The following is a 16,732-nucleotide window of genomic DNA, read 5'->3' as shown; positions in this document are numbered from 1 at the left end:
TAAAAGTGATAAAATGGAAGGGAAAGTTATTAGAACATAGAACACTACAGCACAAACAGACCCTTCCGCCCACAAGTTACGCTGATCATATCCATACCTACCAGGCCATAGAACTATATAAATCCCATATACTCATCCAGAAGTCTCTTAAAAGACCCCAGTGAGTTCGCCTCTACCACCACCGACGGCAGCCGATTCCACTCACTCACCACCCTCTGAGTGAAAACCTTACCCCTGACATCTCCTCTGTACCTGCTCCCCAGCACCTTAAACCTGTGTCCTCTCGTAGCGACCATTTCAGCCCTGGGAAATAGCCTCCGAGAATCCACCCTATCTATTCCTCTCAACGTTTTATAAACCTCTATCAGGTCCCCTCTCAACCTTCATCTCTCCAGGGAGAAGAGTCCCAGCTCCCTCAACCTATCTTCATAAGGCATGCCTCCCAATCCAGGCAACATCCTTGTAAATCTCCTCTGCACCCTCTCAATAGCTTCCATATCCTTCCTGTAGTGAGGCGACCAGAACTGTGCACAGTACTCCAAGTGGGGTCTGACAAGGGTCTTATAAAGTTGCAGCATTACCTCCCGACTCCTAAACTCAATCCCTCGATTAATGGAGGCATTAAAGTTGTTGAACTCAGTGTTGAGTACAGACGGAATGTGTCTAATCGGAAGAGGAGGTTTGCACTGAGCTTCCTGCAGTATCGCAATAGGCCAAGGATGGACATGTGGGCATGACTCTGAGTTAAAATGGCAAGCGACAGGAGGGTTGGGGTCACGCTTGTGGTTGGAGTGAAGGTGTTCCACAAAGCGGTCACCCAGTCTGTGTTTAGTCCACCCAGTGTCGCAGACACTGCTTTGGAAGCAGGAGACCAAACTGAAGGAGGTTTGGGTGAAGTGCTGCTTCAGCTGAAAGGGGTGTTTGGACAGTGAGCAGGGAGGAGGGAATTGTCCCTCCTGCGATTGCGTGGGAAGGGGATGAGGGGTTGGGGCTGACGGAGGAGTGGGCCGGGGTGTCCCAGAGAGAATGGTCCCTCTGGAATGCTGTTGGGGTGGGGGGAATGTTGAGAGAGTTGTTTAGTGGCATCCAGCTGGAATTGGCAGAGGATGATGCATTGCATGCGGAGGTTAGTGGGGTGAAAAGTGAGGACAAGGCGGGCCTTATCCTGGTTCTGGGAGGGGAGGGGAAGGGAAAGGGGTGAGGACAGGGATACTGGAGAAGGATCAAGTGCAGTCAATGGCCCTGCTGACAAAATGTGCAGGCGATGAGGAAACAGGTCCCAAGTGGGGTCAGCAGGGCTGGGACGAGTGGCCGCAGGGTATCAGTTCACTGGCCCATTGCTGGGAGCTAACAGAACACCCCGAAAGGCCCTGAAACCCTCGTCAGCGTGTGGCGGACAGTGTCACAGGGATTGCTGCAATTTAATGGCTAACCCCGGGCTTAGCCATAGTGCACTCTGCCAAACTGAGAGCTGGCAGCAAGTGGAATGAAACCTCTCCGTAATAAGAGAGGTTATAAAACCCCAGTCAGACCCCACTTGGAGTACTGTGCGCAGTTCTGGTCGCCTCACTACAGGAAGGATGTGGAAGCTATTGAGAGGGTGCAGAGGAGATTTACAAGGATGTTGCCTGGATTGGGAGGCATGCCTTATGAAGATAGGTTGAGGGAGCTGGGACTCTTCTCCCTGGAGAGACGAAGGTTGAGAGGCGACCTGATAGAGGTTTATAAAATGTTGAGAGGAATAGATAGGGTGGATTCTCGGAGGCTATTTCCCAGGGCTGAAATGGTCGCTACGAGAGGACACAGGTTTAAGGTGCTGGGGAGCAGGTACAGAGGAGATGTTAGGTTCACCATGGTAGGCTTCTGCAGAAAATGCAGATGTATGGGATTGAGGGTAATCTAGGAAATTGGATCAGGAATTGGCTAGCAGATAGGAGACAGAGGGTGGTGGTTGATGGTAAATATTCATCATGGAGTTCGGTTACGAGTGGTGTGCCTCAGGGATCTGTTTTGGGGCCACTGTTGTTTGTAATCTTTATTAATGATCTGGATGAGGGTATAGTTGGGTGGATTAGTAAATTTGCTGATGACACCAAAGTCGGAGGTGTGGTAGATTGTGAGGAAGGGTGTCATAGTCTGCAGGGAGACTTAGATAGGTTGCAGAGCTGGGCCGAGAGGTGGCGGATGGAATTTAATGCGGAGAAGTGTGAGGTAATTCACTTTGGTAGGAGCAACAGATGTGTAGAGTATAGGGCTAACGGGAGGACTTTGAATAGTGTGGAGGAGCAGAGGGATCTAGGTGTATGTGTACATAGATCCCTGAAAGTTGGGAATCAAGTAGATAAGGTTGTTAAGAAGGCATACGGTGTCTTGGCGTTTATTGGTAGGGGGATTGAATTTAGGAGTCGCAGCGTCATGTTGCAACTGTACACAACTCTGGTGCGGCCGCACTTGGAGTACTGTGTGCAGTTCTGGTCCCCACATTACAAGAAGGATGTGGAGGCTTTGGAGAGGGTGCAGAGGAGGTATACTAGGATGTTGCCTGGTATGGTGGGGAGGTCCTATGAGGAGAGACTGAGGGATTTAGGGTTGTTTTCGTTGGAAAGAAGGCGGCTAAGAGGGGATCTTATTGAAACATATAAGATGATTAGAGGTTTAGATAGGGTGAACAGTGATAGCCTTTTTCCTCGGATGGAGAAAGCTAGCACGAGGGGGCATGGCTTTAAATTAAGGGGGGGTAGTTATAGGACGGATGTCAGGGGTAGGTTCTTTACCCAGAGGGTGGTGAGGGATTGGAATGCCCTGCCTGCTGCAGTTGTAAATGTGCCTAGTTTGGGGGCGTTTAAGAGATCTGTGGATAGGTTTATGGACGAAAAGGGATTGGTTTAGGTTAGTGGGTCATTGTTTTTGTAACTGGTCGGCACAACATCGTGGGCCGAAGGGCCTGTTCTGCGCTGTAATGTTCTATGTTCTATGTAAGTTTTTCACTCAGAGGGTGGTGAGTGAGTGGAATCGGCTGCCGTCAGTGGTGGTGGAGGCGAATTCGCTGGGGTCTTTTAAGAGACTTGTGGATGAGTATATGGGATTTAATGGGATTGGGGGTTACAGATAGTTCTATGGCCTGGTAGGTGAACAGCGCAACTTGTGGGCCGAAGGGCCTGTTTATGCTGTAGTGTTCTATGTTCTATGTATAAAAGTTGAATTGCTTTCGCACAGAAGGGTGAAGTGATTAGAAAGAGGTAATGCAGAGAACTCGATCGATCTGGAAACACAACGAACAGGATTCACTGGAGCTTGAGAAAGTGCAACAAACATGGGGAAATAACTTGGGGTATGCACAAACCTATAGAACACAGTTTGACAATTCAGAATCAGCACTGGTAACTGAGGGAGGTATTTATCTGGTGGCAGTCTGTGAAAAATATTAATTATTGTGTGTGAGACGTGGCAACGAAATTCCATTTCAGGCGAAGGTTCTGCTGATTCGTGTCTCAGTGAATGGAAGCTGTGATATGAATGGTCTCGGGACAGATGTCTCCATATGCTGAGGGGCCACTATTTCAAATTAGCACCATCAGTAACATGCTGTGTGCACACAGCCAGCAGCGTGGAGTTCAGATCAACCGCTCCATCGCTGCAACTTGTCCTGATCGTTTACCCAACACTCTGACTCTGTCCAAAGCTGTCAGCAAAGGAGAGACAATTTGTAATTCAAACTGACAGGAGGAGCTACATTTCTATAGCGCCTTTTCACAACCATCAGGACATGCCAAAGATTACAGTCAGTGAAGGGTGGCATGGTGGATAGAACTGCCGTCTCACAGCTCCAGGGACCCAGGTTCAATTCCAGTCTCAGGTCACTGGAGTGTGCACATTCTCCCTGTGTCTGCGTGGGTTTTCTCCCCCTCTCCACAGATGTGCAGGTCAGTGGGGATTGGCCGCGTTAAATACATGGGGTTACGGGAGTTATGGGGATAGAGCTTGGAGGTGTGGGCCTGGATAAGATGTTCCTTCAGACAGTCATTGCAGACTTGATGGGCTGAATGGTCTCCTTCTGTACAGGAAGGACTCTATGGTTCGATTCAATGGCAACGTAAAAAATGCGAAAGGCAATCTGTGCATAGCAAGATCCCAGCAGCAGGCGCGCACTAATGACTAAGTAATTAGCTTTACTGATATTGATTGAGGGATAAAAGGACACAGCAGTGGTGCCAGGAGCCTTTTACAAAAGTAAAGTAACAGGGTTGTTTTGTGGGAGATTTTAACTTCCTCTATATTTGTCTGGGACTCACTTAGTCTTAGGGCCTGGATGGGGCAGAGTTTGTAAGGAGCATCCAGAAGGGTTCCTTAAAACAGTATGTAGATAGTCCAACTAGGAAAGGGGCCTGGTATTGGGGAATGGGACCATCTAGGTGGTCGATGTTTCAATAGGGGAGCAGTTCGGGAACAGTGAGCACAATTCAGAAAGCTTTAAGGTACTGATGGATAAAGATAAGTGTAGTCCTGAAGTTAAGGTGCTAAACTGGGGTGCATGCGGTGTCCACAGGTACAGTTGACACATTCTGTGCCCAATGGGCACCGTAGGGGCTGGGGTGCACTATAGACCCCAACAATCCCTGCTTTTTCCCAGGGTGGAAGAGTCAATTACTAGTGGGAACAGGTTTAAGGTGCGAAGGACAAGGTTTAAAGGAGATGTGCGAGATAAGTTTTTTTACACAGAGGGCGGTGGGTGCCTGGAACTCGCTGCTGGGGGAGGGAGTGGAAATGGATATGAACATAATTTTTAAAGGGCTTCTTGACAAGTCCATGAATAGGATGGGAACAGAGGGATATGGTCCCTGGAAGGGAGTTAAGTCAGGCAGCATGGTCAGTGCAGGCTTGGAGGGTCGAAGGGCCTGTTCCCGTGCTGTAATTTTCTTTGTTCTTTATGTTCACTTGGTTTAACGTCTTACCTGAAAGAGAGCTCCTCCCACAGCCTGGACCCTCCCACAGCACAGCCCCTCCCACAGCATGGCCCCTCCCATAGCCTGGCCCCACCCACAGCGTGGCCCCTCCCACAGTCTCCCCCTCATAAGAACATAAGAACATAAGAAATAGGAGCAGGAGTCGGCCATCTAGCCCTTCGAGCCTGCCCCGCCATTCAATAAGATCATGGCTGATCTGTCGCTGCTCAGTTCCACTTTCCCGCCCTCTCCCCATAACCCTTAATCCCCTCGCTTATCAAAAACCCATCAACCCGCGTCTTAAAAATATTTAGCGAGGCAGCCTCCACCACTTCAACGGGCAGAGAATTCCAGAGATTCACCACCCTTTGAGTGAAGAAGTTCCTCCTCAACTCTGTTCTAAACCGCCCCCCCTTTATCTTGAGGCTGTGCCCCCTAGTCCTACTGTCTTTTTTGAGCGGGAAGAGTCTTTCCACCTCTATCCTATCTATCCCATTCATCATCTTATACGTCTCAATGAGATCTCCCCTCATTCTTCTAAACTCTAACGAGTACAAGCCCAGTTTATTCAGCCTCTCCTCATAGCTCAACCCCCTCAACTCCGGTATCAGCCTAGTAAACCTCCTCTGCACTCCCTCCAAGGCCAAAATATCTTCACGCAGGTGCGGCGCCCAAAACTGCACACAGTACTCCAACTGCGGCCTCACCAATGCCCTATACAGCTGCAGCAAGACCTCCCTACTTTTATATTCAGTCCCCCTCGCTATGAAGGCCAGCATCCCATTCGCCTTCCTGACCACCTGCTGCACCTGCAAGCTGGGTTTTTGCGACTCATGCACAAGGACCCCGAGGTCCCTCTGCACCATCGCCTGCTGCAGTTTTTTGCCCCATAAGTAATAGTCCTTCCTACCATTCTTCCTACCAAAGTGGACCACCTCACACTTGCCAACATTAAATTCCATTTGCCATTTCCTGGCCCATTCGCCCAGCCTATCTAGATCCTTCTGCAGACTCTCCACACCCTCCGCACAATTTGCCGTTCCACCAATCTTGGTGTCATCAGCAAATTTCAACACCATACACTCGGTTCCCTCCTCCAGATCATCTATATAAATGGTAAAAAGCTGAGGCCCCAACACCGACCCCTGGGGCACCCCACTAGTCACCATCCACCAATCCGAATAGCACCCATTGACCCCCACTCTCTGCCTCCTATTTGACAACCAATCCTCTATCCACGCTAACACCCTACCCCCAACTCCATGTCCCTCGACCTTCTGCAATAACCTCTTGTGAGGTACTTTGTCAAACGCCTTCTGAAAATCTAGAAAGACCACATCCACCGGCTCTCCTCTATCCACCGCCCTAGACACATCCTCATAGAACTCCAGTAAATTTGTCAGACACGACTTCCCTTTAATGAAACCGTGCAGCGTCTGCTCTATCAAGCAATTCCCTTCAAGATGCCTCGCAATTTCCTCCTTAATGACAGATTCTAACATTTTACCTACCACAGACGTTAAACTAACCGGCCTATAATTCCCCGCCTTTTGCCTGGCACCCTTCTTAAACAACGGCGTAACATTAGCCGTTTTCCAATCATCCGGCACTTCCCCGGAATCCAGCGACGTCTGGAAAATAACCACCAAGGCATCCACTATCACCTCCGCCATTTCTTTCAGAACCCTCGGATGCATTCCATCCGGTCCTGGGGACTTGTCCACAATCAGCCCCTCCAGTCTGTCGAGCACCGCCTCTCTAGTAACAGTAATGTCATTAAGACCCTCCAGTCCTACCACCTTTCCATCGCTAACATCCGGCAAATTATTCACGTCCTCCTCCGTGAAGACAGAAACAAAAAAGTTATTCAATACCTTAGCCATATCCCCATCCCCTACCACTAAGTCCCCTTTCTCATCCTCTAAAGGACCAACATTCACCCTGGCCAGCCTCTTCCTTTTATATATTTATAAAAACCCTTGCTATCCTTTTTTATATTAAGCGCTAGCCCAGCTTCATAGTTTCTCCTACCCTTCTTTATCAACTTCTTTGTCAATCTTTGTTGACATTTAAACCTCTCCCAATCCTCTTCTCGCCCACTACTCTTAGCTACTCTAAATTCCTCCGCTTTTAATTTAACACTTTCCTTCACCTCCTTCGTTATCCACGGCTTATTACCTCTCCTCCTACTATCCTTTTTGACCATCGGAATAAATTTCTGCTGAGCACCAAGAAAGATCTTTTTAAAGATCCTCCACTGCTCCTCAACAGACCCTCCCTCCAACGCGCTCCCCCAGTCCACATTCGCCAATTCTTCTCTCATCCTACCGTACTCCCCTCTATTCAAACAAAGGACGCGTGTCCGGGAACCCACTTTCTCCTCCTCCATCTGCACCAGAAACTCCACCATACAATGATCACTCTCCCCAAGAGGATCCTTCACCACAAGGTCCCTAATTCTACCCGCCTCATTACATAGCACCAGATCCAAGATAGCTCGCTCCCTCGTCGGCTCCAACACACACTGTTCAAGGAAACTATCCCGGCAGCATTCCAAGAACTCTTCCTCGAGCCCACCGCGTCCAACATGGGTCAACCAATCAATATGCAGATTGAAATCCCCCATAACTACGGCCGTCCCATTCCTGCACGCTGCACTTATTTGCGCGTTAACCTCAGTGTATTGCCTGTGGGACAGTCAGCCTGGGTGTGCTCTAATCTCTGGGGTGGGATTTTATGAGGACAGGAAGGTTTTGGTCTCAGTTCTGGAACATAATCAGTGTGTGTTTCCCCGGGGTATTGACTCTGCTGTCAGCACATCAGCCTGGTTCCAGCTAATGAGAGCAGTGTGCTGTCCTGGTCACAGCCTGTCCAGTTTGACCGAGTGTAAAGAATTGTAGCAATCGGCTGGATAATAGAGAAAGGCGGACTGTGAGAATGAGGCACTCTGCAAAGAAAATACGTGAATATTAAGGAGGAGGATGTGTTGGAACTTTTGAATTCTATCAAGGTAGATAAGTCGCCGGGACCAGATGGGATGTACCCCAGGATACTGTGGGAGGCGAGGGAAGAGATTGCAGAGCCCCTGGCGATGATCTTTGCGTCGTCAATGGAGACGGGAGAGGTTCCGGAGGATTGGAGGATTGCGGATGTAGTTCCTATTTTTAAGAAAGGGACCAGAGATAGCCCGGGAAATTACCGACCGGTGAGTCTGACCTCAGTGGTTGGTAAGCTGATGGAGAGGCTTCTGAGGGACAAGATTTACGAACATTTGGAGAGGTTTGACATGATCAGGAATAGTCAGCATGGATTTGTCAAGGGCAGGTCGTGCCTTACAAGCCTAGTTGAGTTCTTCGATAATGTGACTGAACACATTGACGAAGGAAGTGCCGTGGACGTAGTGTACATGGACTTCAGCAAGGCGTTTGATAAGGTCCCCCATGCAAGACTTCTTGAGAAGGTGAGAGGGCATGGGATCCAAGGGCCTTTGGCCTTGTGGATCCAGAACTGGCTTGCCTGCAGAAGGCAGAGAGTGGTTGTGGATGGGGCTTTTTCTGAATGGAGGTCAGTCACCAGTGGAGTGCCCCAGGGATCTGTTCTGGGACCCTTGTTGTTTGTCATTTTCATAAATGACCTGGATGAGGAAGTGGAGGGATGGGTAAGTAAGTTCGCTGATGACACGAAGGTCGGTGGTGTTGTGGATGATCTGGAAGGATGTCAAAAGTTGCAGCAGGACATAGATAGGATGCAGGACTGGGCGGAGAAGTGGCAGATGGACTTCAACGCAGATAAATGTGTAGTCGTCCATTTTGGCAGAACCAACGGGATGAACGAGTACACTATTAAGGGCAGAAGTCTGAGTAGTGTTGAGGAGCAGAAGGATCTTGGGGTCCGGGTCCACAGGACTCTTAAATCGGCCTCGCAGGTGGAGGAGGTGGTCAAGAAGGCGTATGGTGTACTGGCCTTCATTAATCGAGGGATTGAGTTTAGGAGTCAGGAGGTAATGCTGCAACTTTATAAGACCCTTGTCAGGCCTCATTTGGAGTATTGTGCGCAGTTCTGGTCGCCTCACTATAGGAAAGATGTAGAAGCTATTGAGAGGGTGCAGAGGAGATTTACAAGGATGTTGCCTGGACTGGGAGGCATGCCTTATGAAATTAGGTTGAGGGAGCTGGGACTCTTTTCCCTGGAGAGACGAAGGTTGAGAGGCGACCTGATAGAAGTTTACAAAATGTTGAGAGGAATAGATAGGGTGGATTCTCAGAGGCTATTTCCCCGGTTTGAAATGGTCGCTACGAGAGGACACAGGTTTAAGGTGCGGGGAGGGAGGTTCAGAAGTGATGTTAGGGGTAAGTTTTTCACTCAGAGGGTGGTGAGTGAATGGAATCGGCTGCCGTCAGTGGTGGTGGAGGCGAACTCGCTGGGGTCTTTTAAAAGACTTCTGGATGAGTATATGGGGTTTAATGAGATTGAGGGTTATAGATAGGTCTGTAGGTTGGTAGGTGATGTGATCGGCGCAACTTGTGGGCCGAAGGGCCTGTTTGTGCTGTAGTGTTCTATGTTCTATGTTCTATGTTCTATAAAATCCAACCACAGCCAACCAGCCTCAGAACTGCTCCAATCACAATTCTCTGGTTCATTTTCTCCTTAAAAAAAAACTTTGAACTCAGAATCTGTCAAGGTGAACATCGATGTTATTCCTCAGTCCGCACTGGACTCATGTCCAGTAACACTCCTGGCCACGTGTCAGCTTTCCTCAGGCCCCGAGCTTACCGCTGTCCCCCAGGGTCCCCTGGACTGGGCCAAGTCTGTGGAGGAGAGACAGAGGAACCAGACCACCAATCACCCCCTGGGCCACAGGCTGTGTCCAAGACAGGGTTCACCTCTCAGTTACATGACCCCCTCCAGACACAGTGGAACCTGCTGTGAGGGGGGCATGGGGAGGCTCTGGAGTTACCACTGATTCCTCATGTTTATCTTTGCTTTCTAGATACTATGATCTCATTGAACGATGTATTGACCCGTCCGTAGTGACTCCGCTGAGCAAGCAATCCCTGCACAGAGTCTACGCTTGCGTCCCAACTGACCAGTACACACGGTCAAAGGGCCTGTGTCAGTGTTTAACACAGGTAGGAGCTGGGGGAGAGTCGATATTCGCTGGGCTGTTGGCTGTGGGTATTTCATTGTTTGTAGCCTGAGGAGCACTGAGTGAAAGGTCGGCAGGGTCACTCTTTGCTACTTCACAGGAGGTGTCGATATATTTCACACATTGGTGTCAGGAATGTACACAGATATTCAGGATCCTGCTGATTCCCTTCCCCTGTCTGCTCCAGACATAAGAACATAAGAAATAGGAGCAGGAGTAGGCCATCTAGCCCTTCGAGCCTGCCCCGCCATTCAATAAGATCATGGCTGATCTGTCGTGGCTCAGTTCCACTTTCCCGCCCTCTCCCCATAACCCTTAATCCCCTCTCTTATCAAAAACCCATCAACCCGCGTCTTAAAAATATTTAGCGAGGTAACCTCCACCACTTCAACGGGCAGAGAATTCCAGAGATTCACCACCCTTTGAGTGAAGAAGTTCCTCCTCAACTCTGTTCTAAACCGCCCCCCCTTTATCTTGAGGCTGTGCCCCCTAGTCCTACTGTCCTTTCTGAGCGGGAAGAGTCTCTCCACCTCTATCCTATCCATCCCATTCATCATCTTATACGTCTCAATGAGATCTCCCCTCATTCTTCTAAACTCTAACGAGTACAAGCCTAGTTTATTCAGCCTCTCCTCATAGCTCAACCCCCTCAACTCCGTTATCAGCCGAGTAAACCTCCTCTGCACTCCCTCCAAGGCCAAAATATCCTTGCGTAAGTACGGCGACCAACCTTTTAAAATTATTTAAATTCTGACTTAATTTACTGATTTTAATTCTTTAGTTCCATTGAATTTCTACAATCAGATTTCAAATTCAATTCCATGAGAAATTTCCAACATTCAAGATTGGTTTGCTGCTTTGAGAACAATAATCTGCTTTCCCTCTCTTCCCACGCCCTGTCTTTGCCTCCCTTCCACCTCCCTTCATCCTCCAGTGGCCTCCAGTTCCCCCATCCCCAAGTCCTCCATTCTCCTTGACCCTACCCTCACCTTCCCTCCCTCTTTCCATGCCAAATCTCCTCTTCACTCAACCTGCCATACAACATCCACCTCCCCATAACCCTCACTGAGATCCCCGTAACCCTCACTATCTACAACACCCTCCCCATCTAGTATACCCTCACCCCTCACCTCCCCGTAACCCTCATCACCCCCAACACCCTCCCCATCTCCAATACCCTCACCCCCCCCCCCACCACCTCCCCGTAAACCTCACCATGGCCAACGCCCTAAGCTCCCACCTCCCCGTAACCCTCACTGGGATCCCTGTAGCCCTCACCATCTCCAACCCCCTCACCTCCCACCGGATAAAAGCAAAATACTGCGGATGCTGGAATCTGAAACCAAAAGAGAAAACACTGGAAAATCTCAGCAGGTCTGGCAGCATCTGTAAGGAGAGAAAAGAGCTGACGTTTCGAGTCCAGATGACCCTCACCTCCCAGATCCCTGTGACCCTCGGTCTCCTACTCTCTGCTCTGTTTATCTTCTCTCTAATCCAGACATCGTGCTCCTGCTGCTCTCGCCCTCAGCTGGACCCTGGGTCTGGACAGCTCTCCGCTGTGACTAGCCCAGCCATTTCCCAGTGTAGGAACACAAGATTTCGAGGCAGGAGGGGATCATTTAGCCCTTTGAGTCTGCTTCAGTCAGATCATGGCTGATCGGATTCAGAGACATTTACAGCACAGGGAGGCCATTCAGCCCAATGTGTCCATACTGGTCATCAAAGATCTGACGGCACCAATCCCATTTTCCAGCCTCCTGGTCCGAGTTCTGGAGGTTACGGCAGCAAGTGAACATCTAAGTACTTCTTAAATGTTACCATCCTACTGGGCAGTGAATCCCACACTCCCACTACTCTCTGGGGGAAAAAGTTTCTCTTCAACTGTCTTCCACCTCTTACCTTAAATCCATGTCTCCCATCCCAACCCCGGTTATTGACCCCTCGACTAATGGAAAAGTGCCTTCCTATCTATATCCCTCATAACCCTTAACTGGTTCCGCCCTCAATCTGCTCCGCACCCTCTCCGATGCAGTTGTGTTCTTCCTATGATGTGGTGACCAGAACTGTATGCAATACTCCATCTGTGGCCTAACCAGCATTTTACACAGTTCCAGCGTGACGGACCTGCTCTAGTATTTTATGCCTTGGTTAATAAATGCAAGTATCCCTTATACCTTCTCAACACTTATCTATCTTCCCTCCCACCTTTGGGGATCTGTGGAACTGTACCCAAGGTCCCTCTGATTTTCAGTACTTTCCAGGTGCTACCATTCCTAGTCTAATCCTTCACCTTGCTAGCCCTTCCCAAGTGGGCTGAATTCCATTTCCCACTGCTCTGTGTACCTAACCATTGCATTGATATCCTCCTGCAATCTATGGCTATCCTCCTCACTATTTACCACCCGACAGTTTGTGTCATCCTTGATCAAGCCCCCTGCATTTAAGTCTAAATTATTAATATATGCCACAAAAAGCAAGGGCCCAGCATCAGGCCCTGTGGGAACTCCACTGGGAACAGACTTCCAATCACAGAAACATTGGAAATATGATTTGGAGGAAAATGTAGCTGGTCTGATTCGTAAGTTTACAGACGGCACAAACATTGGTGGAGTTGCAGATAGTGAAGAGGATTGTCAGAGGATACAGCAAGATATAGACCAGTTGAGCGGAGAAATGGCAGATGGAGTTTAATTTGAACAAATGTGAGATAATGCATTTTGGAAGGTGCAATGTGTGTAGGAATTATACAGTAAACGATAGAACCCTTATCAGTATTGACAGGCAGAGGGATCTGGATGTACATGTCCACTGATCACTGAAAGTGGCAACGCAGGTGGATAAGGTAGTCAAGAAAATATAAGATGTGCTTGCCTTCGTTGATCAGGGCATTGAGTATAAAAATTGGTGGGTCATGTTGCAGCTATACAGAACCTTAGTTAGGCCTCATTTAGAATATTGTGTACAATTCTGGTCGCCACACTACCAGAAGGATGTGGATACTTTGGAGAGGATACAGAAGAGGTTTACCAGGATGTTGCCTGGGCTGGAGGGTGTTAGCTATGAGGAGAGGTTGGAGAAACTCGGTTTGTTCTCACTGGAATGAAGGAGGTTGAGGGGCGACATGATAGAGGTTTACAAGATTATGAGGGGCATGGACAGAGTGGATAGTCAGCGGCTCTTTCCTAGGGTAGAAAAGTCAAGTACTCGGGGACAAGGTGCGTGGGGAAAAGTTTAGAGGAGATGTGCAAGGCAGGTTTTCTTACACAAAGGATGGTGAATGTCTGGAGCGCACTGCCCCAGGAGGTGGTGGGGGCAGGTACAATAGTGGCATTTAAGGGGCAACTAGACAAATACATCAATAGGATGGGAATGAATGGATACGGGCTCCGTAAGTGCGTACAGTTTTAGTTTAGTTAGGGCATCATGATTGGCACAGGCTTGGAAGGGCCTGTTCCTGTGCTGTACTTTTCTTTGTTCATCCTGGGAATGAGTCCAATGAACTTCCTCTGAACTGCTTCTAATGCAATTATACATTTTTACGAAAACGGAGACCAAAACTGTACACAATATTCCAGATGTGGTCTCACCAACACCCTGTGTAACGGTAACAAAACACCTCGACTTTCATACCCCATTCCCTTTGCAATAAACACCAAACTCTCATCGCTTGCTGTGGGACTCAGATCCCTCTGCAGTATTCGGCTGTCTGATCTCTCTCATGTTCTGCTCTTCCTGCCCAGGTGAAATTTGAATCATTTTCATGCAGAGCCCTGGGATTGGTGCAGGATCCTTTTCGATATGAACCCAATGCCAAGGACACTGCAAAATGAATAAGTTCCAACAAAATTGTTGGAGCGTTGGTGATGAGATCACCTTGCAGGAACAGTCAGAGCTTTCTGTCTCAGGGAACAATGGTTTTTGATCAGTTCTGTGTTCAGCTTTGCCTGGTGTGGCTCAGGAGTCCTATTTCAGTACGACAGTCTCTGCTGCATTTGGACCAAGAAGATGCAAAATTCCCTGGCTCTCTCTGGGTCCTCTTCTTAGCCGATGATTGTGGTTGACCCAACGCAGACATCGTTGGCTTAGCAAATGAGTATATGCTGATGGAATTAGCATTCTCCAGGACGCCTGGCCTTGTGAGCTTGTTCTACCAAGAGATGCTGAGGATACGTCTGAGATATCAAGGCTGGAATGACTTAGCCTTTCCCCCTGCCTAGCTATGTTGTCCGGGTCTCGCCATTGTAGAGGATTCCACTCAGGACAGAGGCATACAAGATGATCAGAGGATTGGATAGGATGGACAGTGAGAGCCTTTTACCTCGGATGGTGACGGCTAACACGAGGGGACATAGCTTTAAATTAAGGGGTGATAATTATAGGACGGATGTCAGAGGTAGGTTCTTTACTCAGAGGGTAGTAAGGGTGTGGAATGCCCTGCCTGCAGCAGTTGTGGACTCGCCAACTTTAAGGGTGTTCAAATGGTCAGTGGATAGGCATATGGATAACATTGGAATAGGTTAGGTTAGAGGGTCATTAGATTGGTTCCACTGGTCGGCACAACATCGAGGGCCGAAGGGCCTGTACTGCACTGTTATGTTCTATGTTCTAGGGGCTTGGTAGACTCATAGCTTGGTGTTCTCAGTCAAGTTGCTCTTGTTCCACACTCTCTGACTCAGCTTGGACACAACGGCTGCAGCTTTTGTGATGTGCGTGTTGATGTTAGCATCAAGTGACAGATTGCTGGTGATTGTGGAGCTGAGATATGTGAAGCTATCAACAATCCCCAGCATCACGTTACTCATGCTGATAGATGGTGGTATGGCAACATCCCGAGCTAACTGGAACATTGCACTGAATTCAGAAGCACCGCATTTTCAGAAGAGACAAGACAAAGGGTGCAGTGGAGATTTGCTGGAATGTTCCAGGGATAAAGGGACTTCAGTTATTGGGCGAAAAACTGGGATTGTTCTCCTTGGAGTAGAGAAGGTTACGGGAAGATTTAAAATTGTTTTGTCAAAGTGACTGGGCGGGGCCATTGTTCTTCATGGCAATACTGTCAGTGTCTGGAGGGTACAGATCTGTAAGAATTAGCAATAGAACCAGATAAGGCCTTTTCTGGGTGCAGGGGGGCTCTGGGTGCAGGAGGGCTCTGGGTGTAGGGGGGCTCTGGGTGTAGGGGGGCACTAGGGTGTAGGGGGGCTCTGGGAGTAGGGGGGCTCTGGGTGTAGGGGTGCTCTGGGTGGGGGGTGCTCTGGGTGTAGGGGGGCTCTGGGTGGGGGGGCTCTGGGTGTGGGGGGTGCTCTGGGTGCAGGGGGCCTCTGGGTGCAGGAGGGCTCTGGGTGTAGGGGGGCTCTGGGTGTAGGGGGGCACTAGGGTGTAGGGGGGCTCTGGGAGTAGGGGGGCTCTGGGTGTAGGGGTGCTCTGGGTGTAGGGGGGCTCTGGGTGTGGGGGGGCTCTGGGTGTGGGGGGGCTCTGGGTGTGGGGGGGCTCTGGGTGTAGGGGGACTCTGGGTGTGGGGGTGCTCTGGGTGTGGGGGGGCTCTGGGTGTAGGGGGGCTCTGGGTGTGGGGGGGCTCTGGGTGTGGGGGGGCTCTGGGTGTAGGGGGGCTCTGGGTGTAGGGGGGCTCTGGGTGTGGGGGGGCTCTGCGTGTGGGGGGGCTCTGGGTGTGGGGGGGCTCTGGGTGTAGGGGGACTCTGGGTGTGGGGGGGCTCTGGGTGTGGGGGGGCTCTGGGTGTAGGGGGGCTCTGGGTGGGGGGGGCTCTGGGTGTAGGGGGGCTCTGGGTGTGGGGGGGCTCTGGGTGGGGGGGGCTCTGGGTGTGGGGGTGCTCTGGGTGGGGGGACTCTGGGTGGGGTTGCTCTGGATGCAGGGGGCTCTGAGTGCAGGGGGGGCTCTGGGTGTAGGGGGTGCTCTGGGTGTAGGGGGGCTCTGGGTGGGGGGGGCTCTGGATGGGGGTGCTCTGGGTGGGGGGACTCTGGGTGGGGGGGCTCTGGATGCAGGGGGCTCTGAGTGCAGGGGGGTGCTCTGGGTGCCGGGGTCTCTGGATGAGGGGGCTCTGTGCGTGGGTGAGCTCCGGGTTGGGGGGGGGTGCGCTCTGGATACAGGCAGGCTTTTAGCTCTGATTTGGCATTGATAAATTTGAGAAATGTGTTGCGAATGAACGAGTCAAACAGCTGACCCTGTCTACATCAGAGTAATGAATAAAACTCAGATTTACAAAGTGATTGAACAAACTGAAACTGGTTCCTCCGGGTCATTCTTTTCAAACTGCTGTGACTGCTGTTCAATAGGATAGAAAATTGAGAGACTGCATCTGATCAGAATCATTAACAGACTGGCAACAGAGAGAGAAACAAGTTAATATCATTGATCTAAAGCACATAAATACACCGTGATAGTGCAAAATCTTGAAGTCTTTGTTAGGATTCCATACCAGAACCTGACGGTATGCTATGAAGCCAGGCGAGACCACAACTATTTTCCATTTTGACATAAATGTGAGGAAAGGATAGTTTGCTCCAGGAATGATCCCACTGACAAATTAGGGATCTTTTATCAAAACAAACTTTATTCATGGCACATAATTCTAACAAAATGAAGCAGTTTAACTTATAACAGTTGAACAATAGTCTAAAAGAATGAAAG

General features: G+C 49.7%; 1 protein-coding gene across 1 annotated transcript in view; it reads left to right on the top strand.

Annotated features, from left to right (window-relative positions):
* The window catches only part of LOC145355578 (dynein axonemal heavy chain 3-like), a 507,454-nt gene that overhangs the window by 104,240 nt on the left and 386,482 nt on the right, over window positions 1–16,732 (top strand). The window contains 1 exon segment of the mRNA XM_080207828.1: window positions 9,934–10,072. Within this exon segment, the coding sequence (XP_080063954.1) occupies window positions 9,934–10,072 (139 nt within the window).

This window comes from Carcharhinus amblyrhynchos, chromosome 19, assembly GCF_965287045.1.
Source record: "Carcharhinus amblyrhynchos chromosome 19, sCarAmb.v2.hapA, whole genome shotgun sequence".
In the NCBI taxonomy this organism is placed as follows: domain Eukaryota; kingdom Metazoa; phylum Chordata; class Chondrichthyes; order Carcharhiniformes; family Carcharhinidae; genus Carcharhinus; species Carcharhinus amblyrhynchos.
This window is presented reverse-complemented; position numbering and strand designations above follow the sequence as displayed.